Consider the following 16,466-nt stretch of genomic DNA (forward strand, 5'->3'; position numbering starts at 1 on the left):
ATCTCGGTGCTGGCTCCCTCCCTAGAGAGGACGTTTCCTGTTTCCCTGTTACAGAGGGAGCTTCTGCGGACATTTGCCTCGCAAGGAAACAGAAGCTCTAGTGAAGTTTAGGGTTTAGGGCCACACCCACAGTGCTCAGGGGCTCTCCTGGCTCTGTGCTCAGGATCACTATCACTGAGCATGTGTGGTGCCTGGGATCACACATGCTGCTGTTGGACCCTCTACCCATTGTGGTTTGGGGGCCACAGGTTACTGGGTGTTGGGAATACTGGGACGAGAACCCACGCCTCATCTATGCAAGGCAGTGGGCGCTCCAACACGGAGCCACGTCCTCACACCGCTGACCGAGAGTCAGGACGCAGAGTGCAAGGCAAGAGGCTTGGTTGGCTCCTGCACTGTCTCTCCAGCCCATCTGTGTTAAGGCAACTGCTGTTCAATCAGGTCTCTCAGGTTTCAAAGTCTTGGGCATCATCTCTTCAGATCTGAATTTCCTAGTTTCATGTCAAAAGCGAACAAGGATTCCCTCAAAGGTGCGAATAAAGGGGAAAGAGGCCATCCATCTACCTTAGACATTTCTGTGCTGTTGTTTTGTTACAAGTAATATTTGTGTGCTCACAAAGGAAATAACCAACGCTTTAAAAATGAGATGATTTTTAAATTCATCTAAAGAAAAACATTCTCCTGATGAAAAGTTGGACTGCAGTCTATCTTGGTTTTTGGTTTTTTGTTTGTTTTTTTTTTTTGCTTTTTGGATCACACCTGGCAATGCACAGGGGTTACTCCTGGCTCTGCACTCTGGAATTACTCCTGTCGCTGCTCAGGGGACCATATGGGATGCTAGGAATAGAACCCGGGTCGGCCGCGTGCAAGGCAAACGCCCTACCCGCTGTGCTATTGCTCCAGCCCCTGCAGTCTATCTTGGGAGGGACTTCTCTGCCTCCCCAATAAAGATCAATGATCCAAGCGATCATGAAGTATCAGCTACTGTTAGCTGAATTAATTCTTACTGAACATTTGGAATGGTTAAACTGAAATTTCAGATTATCTGAGCAATGGCAATGACTGTGATCATTTTTGTCTTTGTCTTTCCAGAACCAAAATATCGTCACTCTGGGATTTCAACTAGAGAAGGACTTTGAGGACAATTTCAAAGCCATGTTTTCAATTCAGTGAGAAACAAGAAGAGTTTTCAGTCTGAGCCTCTTATTTCCTAAAGTAGCTTCTGTCTCGTCCAGAACCCCTGAAGCACCAGAAATTGCTCCCACAAACAACAAACATCTCATTTAGCCTGTGGATGCTCAGAGACTATGTCATGCAACAGACAAATTGATTACTTTGGAAATTCTTTTCATCGGGGATGCGGTTCAATGTAGAGGACACCTTAAGACCCTGCGTGTGATCCCCAGAACTGCAAAAGAAACAAAAGGATTTAACTTGTGGGTCATCTGACAACTACCAAATTTAATACAGAAATTTCTAGAGCTACCTTTGCCTATCAAGATTTTTTTTTCTGAGCAAATATCCTTTTCTCCTAATAAGTCTGTCCAAAGAAGAAGAGTTTTCAATGTCAATAGGATTTATAAATAATGAGAGGAGAACTAATTTGGAACTAATTTGCATTAGAAAGTATCAAAAATCCTGATCCTTCATACAACCTAGAGTCAGGCTTGAAATGCCATGATTATCTTCTCTTTCCACCTTTCTAAAATTTCTATTTCGCATTGCAAAGTGAGAGGATAGAAAATATCCTAAACATTGATGTGCTTTAGTTTCCTCATGAATAAAACAGGGCTACGGTTGATACCCATCACTGCGTAGGGTACCCAGAGCACGCCAGGGGCCGATTCCTGAGAACAACCAGGTGTGGCCCAAACCTCCCCTTCAAAAGATAGGGCTGCCAACATTTGTATTGCCTTTTGATTCATGATCGTTGTAAAGTTAAAATAATATTTGAGGACTTTGGGGCCGGGGTGATACTACAGTGGGTAGGGCATTTGCCTTGCACACGGCGGACCCGGGTTCTATCCCTGGCATCCTGTATGGTCCCTTGAGCACCACCAGAAGTAATTCCTGAGTGTAGAGCCAGGAGTAATCCCTGAATATAGCTGGGTGTGACCCAAAAAGACAAAAGGGAAAAAAAGGATTTGGGGCCTTAGGCTACCCCCAGTCATACTCTGTAGCTGCTCCTGGCTCTGCACTGAGGGATCCTTCCGGCTCGGAGCATGGGAGATGAGATGAGGCTCTGGGCGTTGGCAACATGAAAGGCAAGAAGCACCTTAACTCCTGGACTGTCTCTCTGGGCCCGTGCTTTATTTATTTTTTATTTGTGTGTATATATATATTTTTTTTTATTTTGGGGTCACACCCAGTGATACTCAGGGGTTACTCCTGGCTACCCTGAGTAATTTCACTCAGAATCACTCCTGGCGGTGCTTGGGGGACCTTGTGGGATGCCGGGGACTGAACTCGGGCTGGTCGCATGTAAGGCAAACGCCCTCCCCACTGTACTGTTGCTCCAGCCCCTGGGCCTGTACTTTAAAGTTTGACAAACTATCTCTCTGGGTCCTCAAACTTTTCTTTTTGGTAAAGTCTTTTGATAAACCACCCCATACTCAATGGCACCAAGAGGGCAAAAATGGTCTGAAACTTAATGTAGTGTTACAGACTTTGATTTATAATGGTGCATGCGTGAAGCCTGAAAGTTCATAACACAACATTAATTTAATATAAAATTATCTTTAAAAATTAAAAAAAATATCATTTTCAAAATCTGGGAGAGAGTTCAGTAATTAAGATACATCTAACAACAAATAGACAGGAAAGCTACTCTGTTCCAAAACACCAACAGATTTTAAAGAAGCCCAAAGCAAATGGAAAAACACATGTTCGTGGACTGAAGAATAAATATTGTCAAGGTATAAATTTTCTCCAATTCATCACGGGATCCAATTTCCATAAATTTAGGAAAATTGGGGCAAATAATCACCTCCAGACTTGAGCACTCCAATCACTGTGTCCCACAGTTATCATCACCACAATCACCAGCATCAGCACCTCTATCACAGACCTCACTGGCATCCACCATCACCCCCCATCACCACCATCACCACCATCACCCCCACCATCATTCACATCACCCCACCATCATTAACATCACCCCCACCATCACCAACATCACCCCCACCATCACCACCATCACCCCCATCACCCCCACCATCAACAGCATCACCCCCAGCCATCGCCACCGTCACCCCATATCTTGGGACCTGGGGAAGTGCCAGCTGTAATCCCATGTCTCCGATGCCCAGCATGGCAATGTGAAAGTCGATTGACATTGACCTCTGAGGGTTGGCAAGAGTTCAATTAAATGTTAATTTCAAAAATTAAAGCAAGATTTTTATAGAAATTGACAGACTTTATTTTATTTGTTTTTAGTATTTAAAAACTTTATTGAGGTTCTGTGATTTACAGTGCCGTTGATAATGGTTTCCATGTACATAGTTCTGACCCCATACCTATCACAAGACAAACTGATTTTAAAATATCAATAAACTAGAGATGAAAAGGCCAAGTTCAGCCAAGACAAGCTTTTTAAAAAGAATAAAAACAGGGGCTGGAGTGATAGCATAGTGGGTAGGGTGTTTGCCTTGCACGTGGCTGACCCGGGTTCAAATCCCAGCATCCCATATGGTCCCCTGAGCACCGCCAGGAGTAATTCCTGAGTGAAGAGCCAGGAGTAACCCCTGTGCATCGCCAGGTGTGACCCAAAACCCAAAAATAAATAAATAAATAAATAATAAAAAAATTAAAAGAATAAAAATATTAACTCGCTATAAAGTTACAGGGATGAAAACATTTAATAGAGGCTAAAAGAGCTACGGATCAGTAGAGCAGAGAACCAAACATACTTGGCCCCCAGATTCAGAATGAAGACACACTGCATTTCAGTAGGGAAAGGATGACCCTTTACCTATGTGGGGCTGGAGTAATTGAATGTCTTACCACACTCAAAAATTAAAATGGTTCATACCCTTAATATGGAAGGTAAAGGAAGGAAGGGAAGGAAGCAAGTGGGAGGGAGGGAGGGAGGGAGGAGAAAGAAAAGAAAAATAGGAAAGAAAGAAAAAGGAAGGAAGGAAGGAAGGAAGAGAAAGAAAGAAAAGAAAGGAAAGGAAGGAAGAAAAAGAAAGAAAGAAAGAAAGAAAGAAAGAAAGAAAGAAAGAAAGAAAGAAAGAAAGAAAGAAAGAAAGAAAGAAAGAAAGAAAGAAAGAAAGAAAGAAAGAAAGAAAGGGTCAGAGACACAGTACAGCACTCAGGCTCTTGCCTAGCATGCGTTCAACCCAGGTTCCAATCCCTGTTACCATGGGTGGTAATCGAGCTGAACCCAGAGCCAGGAGTAAATCTGAGTATAGACAGTTGTGTCTCAACCCCCTCCCCCCACCAAAAAAGAAACACAGGGAGGGAAGGAGGGAGGATGGATTAAATAAACTCTAAATAAATGGATGAAGACTTTATGTTCGGGGATTAGAAGATCTAACATTGTTAGCACGCAATATGGCCCAAAGAAATATAAAGCATTTCATCACCCATCAAACTTCCAAAGACATTTTTCACAGAAATATAGGAATTTATTCCCTAATTGTTTTGTTTTGTTTTGTTTTGGAACAACACCTGGCAATACTCAAGTCTTACTTCTGACTCTGCTCAGGATTCACTCCTGGCAATGTTTAAGGAACTGTATCTGGGGTTGGGAATTAAACAAGGGTGACAACCCTTGTACTATCTTTCTGACCCTCAAAATCATTAAATTTATATGGAGTTGCAAGATTCCAAAGGGTCAAAACAATATTGAAAAAGAATAAAGTTGGAAGACTCATATTAGAAGACTCATATTATCTGACTTTGAAATACACTACAGTGCTATCATCATTAAAACAATATGGGCTGACATAAAGACATATATATATAAAATAGTATAGATAACAATGAAATATAAGAGTCCAGAAATAAATTCTCATATACATGATTTTCAGAAAGTACCAGGACCACACAATGAGCAAAGAATTGTCTTTTTAATCAACAGTGGCAGGAACCTGGCTAGCCTATGCAAATGAATGCTGTCCAACTCATACACTACTTCACCTACAGGAACTAATTCAAAACACCAAATACTTAACATGAAAAATCTAAACTATAATATTTTAGAAATTGTGGGGGAAGAGGAAATATTCATGAAACTGTATTGGGCAATAATTTCAGGAATATGACACCAAATTCATAAGCAACCAAGGAAAAATTAGATTAAAGTAAACCTGGTGTGAACATTATGGAATAATTTTCCAAAATTATGGAAAAATTTTCCATAATGTTCACACCATATTTGATGGGCTTCAAATGAGAACACCTGTAAGAGCGATTGGAGGCCGCCCTAAAAGCCTCCATCCCTTTCAGAGAGCCTGGCAAACTACCAAGAGTACCCTGCCCACATGGCAGAGCCTGGCAAGCTACCTGTGGCATATTCAATATGCCAAAAACAGTAACAACATTGGGCCTCATCCGCCTGACACCAAAAGAGCCCCCAATACGGCAGCATTAAGAATGAGCAAGGAGAGGCTGATAAAATCTCAAGGACGAACTAGACTGCCAAAAGAAAGAAAGACTAAAATGACTGTCTGTACTTTCAATGCACGTACACTGGCATTGGAAGCATCCATCAGGGACCTGATGGTGCAAGCACAGAAGATCAAGTATGACATCATTTGTCTGACCGAAACAAGAAGGCATCGATCACATCACGCCATTTTCGACATTGGAGAAGAACTGTTGTCGGAACAAGCGACAACACAGATGTAGGTGGCGTTGGTGTGCTTGTCAACACGAACTTGGCCATGAGTGTTGATTCATTCGAATGCCTAACAACCCGAATGGGACGATTACGCTTGAATAGATGTGGCTCACTCACTGCCGGCAGTTTCTATCTTCGTCGTCTACGCACCAACATCCAACTACGATGAAGAAGAAATTGAGAAGTTCTACATGGAGCTGGAGAAGTTCTATAAAGAAGACCACACCTTCTACAATATTATTGTTGGTGATTTTAATGCCAAGATAGGACCCAGAAGATTGCTTGAAGAACTCCATATTGGGTCCCATGGTCAGGAATGGAACGATCAGGGTGAGAGACTTGATTTCATCATGTCGACCAAGACCATCCATGGTAACTCACAGTTCCAGAAGGCTGAATCTAAACGTTGGACATGGGAGTCTCCCGGTGGACAGTTCCACAACAAAATTAACCACATCATATTCAATTGAAGGTTTTGCCTGACTGATGTCACTGTTGTTCCAAAATTCCAAATGGGATCGGACCACCATCTCCTTCGTGCAAAAATTTTACTTCACAGAGCAGGGAGAAAGGTCTGCAAAGTTTAAGTTTAAGAAGAGAAGTCCCAGAATGACCACCGACTGGGAGATCTTTGGCACTATTGCAGCAACATGGGAAGATGCCATCATTGACAACATCGACAAGGAATACAATCAACTGTTTCAGCACCTCCATGACTGTGTGAAGAATGCCAAGAGTGGGAAAGCCACAAACAGACACCTGTCTTCAGAAACTCTCAAGCTCATTCGCCAACGTGGTTTGGCACGAGCCTCAGGCAACCACAAGCTAATGTCCGAGCTCGCAAAGCTGTGCAGAGAAGTGATAAAGGAAGACCTCAAAGAGAGAAGAGCAGCAGTGTTGGCCTATGCAGCAGAAGAGAGGAATAGTATTCACAATGCTCGCCTGTCCTTCGCCAACTACAAGACCAAGATTACTGCCCTCCAACGTCCTGATGGATCTATCACATCTTCCAGAAGGGCAATGGAGAGGATTACTCATGACTTCTACTCAGATCTCTTCAACAGCCACATCCACCTGCCCATATACCAAATTCCACAGGATTCCTATGTCATTCCCAACATCCTCCCTTCCGAAATCCGACAAGCCATTTCATCGGTAAAGACTCGTACAGCACCTGGTCCAGACAAGGTCAGACCTGAACACCTGAAGAATCTACCGCCAGTACTCATCAATACACTGGCTCAGCTCTTCACACACTACCTGTCCAAATGCAAGGTTCTGTCCCAATGGAAAACCAGTAGGACCGTTCTGTTGTACAAGAAGGGAGACATCCACGACATCGGCAACTATCACCCAATCTGCCTGTTGTCCATCACCTACAAGTTGTTCACTCAAGTCATCCTGAATAGAATAAGCAGAACACTAGACAAAGGACAACCATGTGAGCAAGATGGGTTCTGAAAAGGATTCAGCACAATCGACCATATCCACACAGTGACCAAGCTCATAGAAGTTTCACAAGAGTTCAAGATGCTGCTCTGTCTAATGTTCATCGATTTAAACACGGCCTTTGATTCTGTTGAGACTGAAGCGGTCATCGAAGCCCTAGCCAAACAAGGCGTTCAAACTCAGAACATCAAGATCCTTCGCAAGCTGTATTACGGATTCACCACCAGGATCTCACCATTCTACAAGGAAGTGATCATTGACGTAAAGAGAGGGGTTCGGCAGGGTGATACCATTTCACCGAAACTCTTCAGTACCACCCTCGAGAATGTCATGCGACAACTGGAATGGGAAGGAATGGGAGTGAAGATAGATGGTCAGCAACTACACCACCTCTGCTTCGCTGATGACATCGTTCTCATAACGCTAAACATTAGCCAAGTGGCACAAATGCTGGTTGACTTCAACCGCGAGTGTGGAAAGGTCGGACTGAAGCTGAATCTCACCAAAACAATGTTCATGAAAAACAAACTAGTCCCTGACATTCCATTTGCTCTCAATGGAACGAACATCTCCAAATGCAGCAGCTATGTGTACCTGGGTCAAGAACTCAACATGAGGAACGACTTGGCATCAGAACTGCTCAGGAGGAAGAGAACAGCATGGAACACCTTCAAGAGCGTCGAAGCAGTGGTTAAGAGGACAAAGAACCTCTGGTTCCAAGCACATCTTTTTGAGTCCACCATTTTTCCTGCACTAACATATGCCTCAGAGACCTGGGCCCTTCACAAACAGGATGAGAATGCTATTTGGGTATCCCAAAGAGGAATCGAAAGAACTATGCTTGGAGTATCATGTTTCACTCAAGTGAGAGAAGGAATCAGGAGTTCCAACCTCTGTCGATGGTCAAGAATCAGGGACGTTGTCTTGTTTGCCAAGGCATCAAAAATCAGATGGGCCGGACACATAATGCGATTCAGAGACGACCTCTGGACTAGAGCTGTTACTGACTGGATTCCACATCAAAAGACCGTGTGGCCGCCCACCAACGAGATGGTCAGACTTCTTCATCAAAACCCTGATGAACGGTTTGAGGCTCTCCCTGTTCCTGGAGCAAGCAGATACCGTTGGGCTACACTAGCACACGACAGGGACGAATGAAGACGTTACTGGTGTCTGCTGGAGCAAATCGAAGATCAACAGGACGACAAGTGACAAGTGACAAAGCAAACCTCTCAACATTAAGAAATTTTGTATATCAGAAGGTGAATCCAGGGTGCTGGAGCGATAATACAGTCAGAGGGTGTTTGCCCTGCATGCGGCCAACCTGGGTTCGATCCCCAGCATCCCATATGGTCCCTAGTGCACTGCCAGGAGTAATTCCTGAGTGCAGAGCCAGGAGTAGCCTTTGATCGTTACCGGTGTGACCCCCCCCTCCAAACAAAAGCAAAAGAAGAGACAATCCAGCCTACAGAGTGGGAAAAAAAATTGCAAATCAGATAGCTGAAAGAGATTAATTTCCAAGAGATGTAAAAAGAATGCCCAAAACTCAATAACAACAAAATACAAACTCAACTGAAGTATGGGCAAGGAACACAAGTAGGCCATTTCCCCAAAGCCGTTATTTAAGGGCTGGAGCCATAGGACACGGGCGATGAGGCGCTTGCCATACATGCAGTCAACCTGCATATGTTCCTGCAAGAACTTCTTAGCCCTGAGCACTGAGCCAGGAATAGCCCGAGTGCCAACTAGCATGATGTCAGAAATAAAAAAGAAAAGAAAAGGAAAAACCTATACAAATGACAAAAAGGGGAAAAGAAAAGCAAGCTCAACATTCCTTGTTATTATGGAAATGTGAATCAAATCCCTAGGAGAGATGGAGGCAGGGAAGGAGGGAGGTGTGAGTGTCCCTGAGGGTGTGGAATGAGGAACTGAACCTGCCTCGGGGATGTAAAGTGGTTCCTCTACTGTGAAACCTTGGCAGCTCCTCAAAAGATAAAGATTGAAGTAGCAGATGACCTACCCATTGGCTGGGCACACAGCCAAGAGAAAGCTCTAAGCAGGTGTTTGCACATGCCTGCAGGGGTTATTCACCAGAGTCACCCCACCCCCCTTCTTCCTAACAAATGACCCAGGAAGCACACCGTGGTCTTGACAAGGAGACATTAGCCAATCATTAAAGGAAACAAAACCTTCCATGTAGCTCTGTACCTGGATGGCCCGTAGGGGCCAGTATGTGAGTGGCCCCAAGGCTGAGCTGAAGACAACATCCTAGGAACTAAGTAACACAGCTCCCATCTGCCCATCTCCAGGCCCCCCGCCCCCCCCCCCCCCCCCCCCGCACCAGCCGGCACATTCACCAAGCAGACTCGAGCACAGGTGGGGGCCGGAAGTTCCTCCTTAAGGGACACAGAATGTTTGGGAAATAGCCCTGAGGATCACACTCAGTGGGGGGGGGTGCATTTCGTTTGAGGCCACTGATTGGTCGGCTCAGAATAGTTTGAATGGCGCATGCTCTGTGTGTGTGTGTGTGTGTGTGTGTGTGTGTGTGTGTGTGTGTGTGTGTGTGTGTGTGTTGAGTGAAGGCCCACGCAGCTGCCAGGGGTGGGCCGGGTGCTCCTGCAGACTAAGCCTGGCACATGCAGAGACCCCAGAGTCGTGGTGCGCCCCTCCCCCGTCAGTTAACCCAGCTGGACCCAGTGCCAGCCGCCCAGGGGGCACCCCGCAGGGCTGCAGGGCCGGTGAGCCAGAGCCAGTGAGCATGCATGCCCTGGAGAGCCTGGCACTGTCTCTAGGGGCAGAACCAGCGATTCTGAAGGAAGCCAGAGGGGACACGAACTGCCCTCCCACCCCAAAACCCACACCCCAGGGACGGGAACAGGACCGGCCCCTGTTCCTGCCCCTGCCCCTGCCCACCCAGGAACCACTGGGGCAGGAAACAGAAAGAAGGGAGGGAGGAAGGGAGTGGGAGGGGGGAAGAAAGGGCAGGATAGGGGGAAAGAAAGGGAGGGGGAGAGGAGGTGGGGAGGGAAGAGAGGGCAAGGGAAGGGACCAGGGAGGGAGGGGGAGAGGGGAGGAGGAAGTGGAGGGGAGAAGGGGGGAGGGGGGACAAAAGGGGGGAGGGCAAGGGGAAGAAAGGGAGGAGAAAGAGGGAGGGAGGAAGGAAGAGGATGGAGGGGAGGAGGAGGGAGGGAGGGTGAGGAGGGAGTGGAGGGAGGAGGGGGGAGGAGAAAAGAGGAAGAGGGAGGGAGGGTGAAGGGGGAGGGGAGGGAGGAGAGAAGGAGGAGGAGGGGGAGAGGAGGAGGGAGGACAGAAGGGCCCCACCTGAACCTTTCCAGTGTCCAGGAGGTTCAAGCAGAGGCTGACCCTTCCCTTCTCCCCTCCCCCACTGGCCACGACCCAGAACCCTTCCTGTCCCTTTGACCTCCTTTGACCTGCCTTTGACCTCCTGTCACCATCTCCCCTGTCTTAGCCAGAGGTCAGTGGACCCTTGAGACCCTCCCGGGGCCTTTGGGATCCGCAGTGCAGGGAGCAGGGTGGAAGCAATGACTCTACCCCGTATTCATTTCTTCATTCTGATTTAGAAGACCGACCTTTTCACCTCTCCCCACTTCATTTAAACACCGTGGTTTGCAAAGTTGCTCATGATGCTTTATAACAGGCGTTCCTATTCCAACGCCAGTCCCTCCACCACTGTCACCTCCCTCCACCAGTGCCCCCCTCGCCTCCTGTCTCCCAGGCCCTCCTCAAGCCTGTCCCCAGAGCAGGACCACAGCATCTTATTTTATTGCTAGTTACCACTGAATGGCTAACGGAATTATAAAAAAAAAAAAAAAAAAAAAATTCAGTAAAAGAAAATAGTGAAAATTGTTGTATCTCACCATGGGGATATTATGGGGACAGACCCCCCCCCCAACTGGGGGTTTACTAAACTGTTGCTAGTTGAAATGAAACCGGTTAAAACCGTTGTAAACAGGCGCTTTCCAGTCTCCAGAAAGTCCACAGTGCCCCCTGGTGGTCAAACGTGCCCCGCGCAGTCTTTTGAGGAGCGCTGATCTCATCGTAGGTCCTGGGGGAAAAACAGCTCTGTTCCCCACCCTTCAGCCTGCAAGCCCAAACCAAGGGTGGAAGTGAGCCCTTTGCAATAGGCCTGTGGGGCGGGGAGATAGTACAGCGAGCAGGGTGCTTGTTTGCACGTGGAAGACCCTGGTTTGATCCCCAGCACCTAATACGGTCCCCCAAGCCCCATCAGGAGTGTAGAGCCAGGAGTAAGCCCTGAGTACAGTCAGGTAGTGGCCCCCAGACTCCCTAAAATAAAAACAGAATTGCACTAGCATCACAGCCAGGCGTGTGTGAAACCCTCGTGACGTCTACAACAATGGCGAAAGGAAGGGAAGGGGAGAAAATCAAAACAATTTACATTTAAAAATGAAAATACCAAGCTGGCTAACATGAATTTTATTAAAGGTGAAATGACATAAGAATGTGACACCCAAGGGGCCAGAGTGATAGCACAGCAGAGAGGGTGTTTGCTTTGTAATGGCTCGGTTCCATCCCCGGCATCCCACATGCACCCCAAGCCCTGCCAGGAGTGATTCCTGAGTCAGAGTGAGGAGTAACCCCTGAGCATCTCCTGTTGTGACCCAAGAAAGCAAAAAAAGAAAGAATGAATGAAAGAAAGAATGTAAATAAGGAGGGAAGGAGGGAGGGAGAGAGGAAGGAAAAAAGGAGGGAAGGAAGGAAGGAAGGAAGGAAGGAAGGAAGGAAGGAAGGAAGGAAGGAAGGAAGGAAGGAAGGAAGGAAGGAAGGAAGGAAGGAAGGAAGGAGGGAGGGAAGGAAGGAAGGAGGGAAGGAGGGAAGGAGGGAGGGAGGGAGGGAAGGAGGGAGGGAGGGAGGGAGGGAGGAAGAAGGAAGGAAAGTGACATCCCCCTCTGTCACGGCCTCATCTTCCTTACCTGCAGCCCATGGGGCGCTTCCTTTCATGTTGACGGGGGAAAAAGTACCCAAGGAAAAGTGAGTCAATTCTACTCATGTTTATTCCCAAAAGCAGCTAGCATGCATATATGTAATGAGCGCATGTCAATGGTTTGATTCCATTCATTTATTCATGATGGAACCAGAGATACATTAACACGGGTTCAGGCATGACTTTTGTTTTGTTGTTGTTTGAGGGCTGTGATGCTTGGGAATTACTCCTGGCTGTGTGCTTAGGAATTACTCCTGGTGGTGCTCAGGGGACTATATGGGATGTGGGGGATTGAACCTAGGTCAGCTGTGTGTGAGGCAAGTGCCCTACGCACTGTGCTATCTCTCTGTGCCCCTTCAAGGATGATTTTTGAAGACTTGACATTTGTATCAAGTAAGTCAAAGGAAGTTTATCTGAATGTATTAATAGCTGCCAAACTGGTTCAGATCCTTCTAGACCATCTGGGGTCATCTTCTCTACTAGACAAAACAAATAATTCTCCCAGACAGAAGTATTTGCATCGCTCTACATAAGGATCATTTAGAAAACTTTTAGAGAATCATTCACATTATTATCAGCGTGAATCTACTTAGATTGAAAGACCATGAGTCTCATAGTACTTAAAGAACACATGGTTAGCTTGGTTACTTTTGACAGTGTCTGGAAAATGTGCAAATTTGACGGGTTCAGTAACTAACCTTCATCCTCTGAGTCCTCTCTTCTTGTGGTCTGAGACCCCATCTCTCATGGAAAGCCCCAGGCCCCTGTCCCGTTCCTTAGCTCAGAATATCAACACCACATCTTGCCCATTAACCATATCCATCTGTGTGGATTTGCCGTTTCATATGTAATTAAATGGGTTCTTTTGTCTAAAGATGCGTGTTTGATGTTCGCTCACACAACTGAAGAAGAAATAGAAGGCGTAGAAGGAAATGTCGTCTCCACTCCTGTTCTGCTTGGCCATCCTTGTTCCCCTTCAGAACACATCTGGGCTAGACAGCATATGGTGAGAGACGCTCTCCACGTGTAGGGGAAGGTCCAGTGAGAACTTTGGCACCTGCCAGACTTGGGTCAATGACCGGTGGCACATTGCTCAATATGTGTTTGCTTCTATCATGAAAAAGAAAAATTTTTTAAAAAAGGCACAGGAGCAATGGAAAAGAGAAGTTTAAGGAGATGGGAAAAAGGGGCTTGTAAGGGCAGGAAAAGAACTACCCAGCAGGAAGGCATTTGTCAGCTCCAGCGAGAGGCTCTGGGGTCTGGTGTGATGTGAGAAGAGCTGGGCTGACGGAACAAGCTTTTCTTCTTCACGCAAAGACTCTGCGTGTTTGTAGAAGAATGGCGGGCTGGAATGATTGAGGAACATGCAATGGACACACACACCCAGACATGTTACAAGACGTGTGGAGAAACATCAGTAGCGATCCAGTTATTCGCACGGTGATGCGGAGAAAGATGAGAGGGTGGAGAAGGGTCCCACGGCCCAGCATGGTCCAGCCAGCGGCCCGAGGGCTGCTCCGTACAAAAGGCTTGGTCAGCCTCTATCTTGGTCCAGCCAGAGCTGAAGAAAAATAGCAAAGTGACTTTCTGGGGGTGGATGGGGGACGGCCACATCCGCTGAAGTACAAGCCTCAGGCCCCCGTCTGTTTTTTTGCTTTCTTTAACCCCAGAGTGTCCATCTAAGTTTTGTTTTGTTTTGCTTTGGGTTTTTCTGGTTGTCGAGTTTTTTTCAGGGGGGAGAGGGGTGGGTGGGATAGATGGAGTCGGGGTATAACATTACAAAAAAAGTTATGGTTATTGTCTTACCCTTCTTTATAGAAAAGTAGGACTAAATATAGGGTTGTTGTGAAGCTTCCGTTTTAAACGATGGGAAAAGAAACTGAATTCGTAGCCTGTGGTAAGGATTCAATAAACAGTAACTATTTTTGTCACTATTTCCATTTTCATTGTTGTTTAGAGAAGATAAAATGTCAAAGAGCGTTGTTTTATCAGCTCATAAAGTGATGGGGATGATTGATAGTTCATCCTAACGTGATAAAACAGAAATTCTCCATCCTCAGGGAGGAGGTTGACCTGGAACCTGGACGCCTCTGCAGTGTGGTGGAAGGAACACCAGCTCCCACAGAGGAACAGGCGAGCAACTCCCCACCCCCACCCCCAGCCCACAGCCCCAGTGAATGATCAGCCAATGGGCAGAGCAGAGGGAAGCAAGGCAGCTCGCCGCCAAGGTGAAGGAGAGGCAGAGAACCAGAGGGAATCATTTACAAATACATAAAGCATAAAGCAAAAGCAATGGTTTTTTTTTCTTTTTTTTTTCCTTTTTTTTTTTTTAATTGAATCACCATGTGGAAAGTCACAAAGGTTTCAGGTTTAAGTCTCAGTTATACAATGCTCGAACACCCATCCCTTCACCAGTGCACTTATTCCACCACCAAGAATCACCGTATAGCTCCCCCCACCCCCCCCCACATCCCCAGCCCCCCACCCCGCCTGTGTAACTGATAAATTTCACTTTACTTTCTCTTTACTTTGATTACATTTAATATTTCAACACAAAACTCACTATTATTGTTTGGAGTTTCTTTAAGGGGGTTAAAGTCGGACCTGCTGAAAAGGATGCATTTGATAATTTGTTTTCCATTGCTGAGAATAAAGCGATATGAGGTCAAGTGGCCACACTGCGGTTGGGTTTTTTTTTTTTTTTGGTTTGTTTTTGTTTGTTTGTTTTTGTTAGTTTGCCTTGCAGGGAGCATTGGAGCTGTCAGTTAGGAAACTGGTTACCAGTTTCCTGGAGCAGGTGTTTTTGCTGGGGGAGGAATGGAGCCCCCCACACACACAGAGGAAGAGACTCCCCGGGGTGGAAGGGGCAGCCAGTGTCCACACTGGACACTCAGAGCCCAGCTGGAACAGGGTGGAGGAGCAGAGAGCTGAGAGAGGCCCCCCCTGCCCTCCTCGGGGGAGTCCTCACCCAGAAGCAGGACCAAGGCTCTGCGGCCACCCGTTCACTTGCTGTCCCCTGAAACCCTAAGTTATCGGGGCTCAGGGGAAATTGTTGAGCCCCCACCACCACCTCCGGCTTCTCCACTGGAGGAGTCCCCGAAACAGCACCAGAAGGGGCCCAAAGGAAACATCTGTATTATGACACGTATGGGCTGGAGCGATAGCATAGCAGGTAGGGCGTTTGCCTTGCATGCAGCTGACCCAGGTTCGATTCCTCCACCCCTCTCGGAGAGCCCGGCAAGCTACCGAGAGTATCCCGCCCGCACGGCAGAGCCTGGCAAGCTCCCCGTGGCGTATTCAAAATGCCAAGAACAGTAACAACAAGTCTCACAATGGAGACATTACTGGTGCCCACCCGAGCAAATCGATGAACAACGGGACGACAGTGCTGCAGTGCTACATGGTGTGTATAGAGACGGGCATGGTGCTAACCTGGAGAACCTAGAGCAGACCTGAGTGGCAGAGAGAAGGGGTGACCTCACAGGGCAAGGGGCGCTGGCCTCGCCTGGACTCCGAGGAGGAAGATGAATTTCTAGGAGACCGAGGAATGACACTGGTGGCTGAGAGACCCACACCTGGACGATGACCCCCCACCCGATGTTTGGGTCAGTGGGAGGGAGCAGCGCTGCCAGTAAGTGGGTGCCCTGGGTTAGGGATGGGGAGAGGCAGCGACCAAGAGGGGCATCTGGAAACGGGCTCAGTGTTATGCCTGCCCCTTCCTTTGAAATATTCCCCCCATCCCCCCCACACACATACCTTTCCCTGTCTTTATGTTTCTGCCCTGGTTCTTATTCACTGGCCTTTGACGCCTGTCACCAGCTCTGTCCCTACCCCACCCCCTTCTCTGCCCCCCTTGCTGCAGGCTCCTTCTCTCCTTCTTCCTAAACCCACCTGACCCTCCCTGGCTCCATCAGGAAACTCCCGAGTTGCAGGAAGTCCCTCCGAGTCAGTCCTCCAGCCTGCCTTTAAAGGTTCTGGCCGCCTTCCTGGAGGTGGCCGCGTTTCGGGCTCTGGGCCTGAGTTGTTTTTCCCCATACGTGTGTTCCTATTGTCATATCCTGACGGAAGGTCCAGCCTGGCCCCAACCCCTCCCGGGGACATGAGGACTCTCTGGGCGAGTGTGCCGTGAGGCCTGGTCTGTCCCTGCTGCCTCCCCCGGGCTGGAACTGGACCATGCAGTGGCTGAAGAAATTGGGCGGAATGGCTGCA

The 16,466-nt window shown here is 47.3% G+C and overlaps 1 protein-coding gene and 1 pseudogene across 1 annotated transcript in view; both read left to right on the top strand.

Annotated features, from left to right (window-relative positions):
- Positions 1-3,493, top strand: part of LOC101546556 (nuclear autoantigen Sp-100) — a 73,580-nt gene extending 70,087 nt beyond the window's left edge. Inside the window, exon 26 of the mRNA XM_055123558.1 lies at positions 1,093-3,493. Coding sequence (XP_054979533.1) covers positions 1,093-1,173 — 81 coding nt within the window. The 3' untranslated portion in view covers positions 1,174-3,493. The remainder of the gene's footprint in view (positions 1-1,092) is intronic.
- A 2,171-nt stretch (positions 3,494-5,664) lies between these two features.
- LOC129399668 (uncharacterized) lies at positions 5,665-8,506 on the top strand (annotated as a pseudogene).
- The last annotated feature ends 7,960 nt before the right edge of the window (positions 8,507-16,466 follow it).

The sequence above is a fragment of the Sorex araneus genome, chromosome X (assembly GCF_027595985.1).
Source record: "Sorex araneus isolate mSorAra2 chromosome X, mSorAra2.pri, whole genome shotgun sequence".
NCBI lineage: Eukaryota > Metazoa > Chordata > Mammalia > Eulipotyphla > Soricidae > Sorex > Sorex araneus.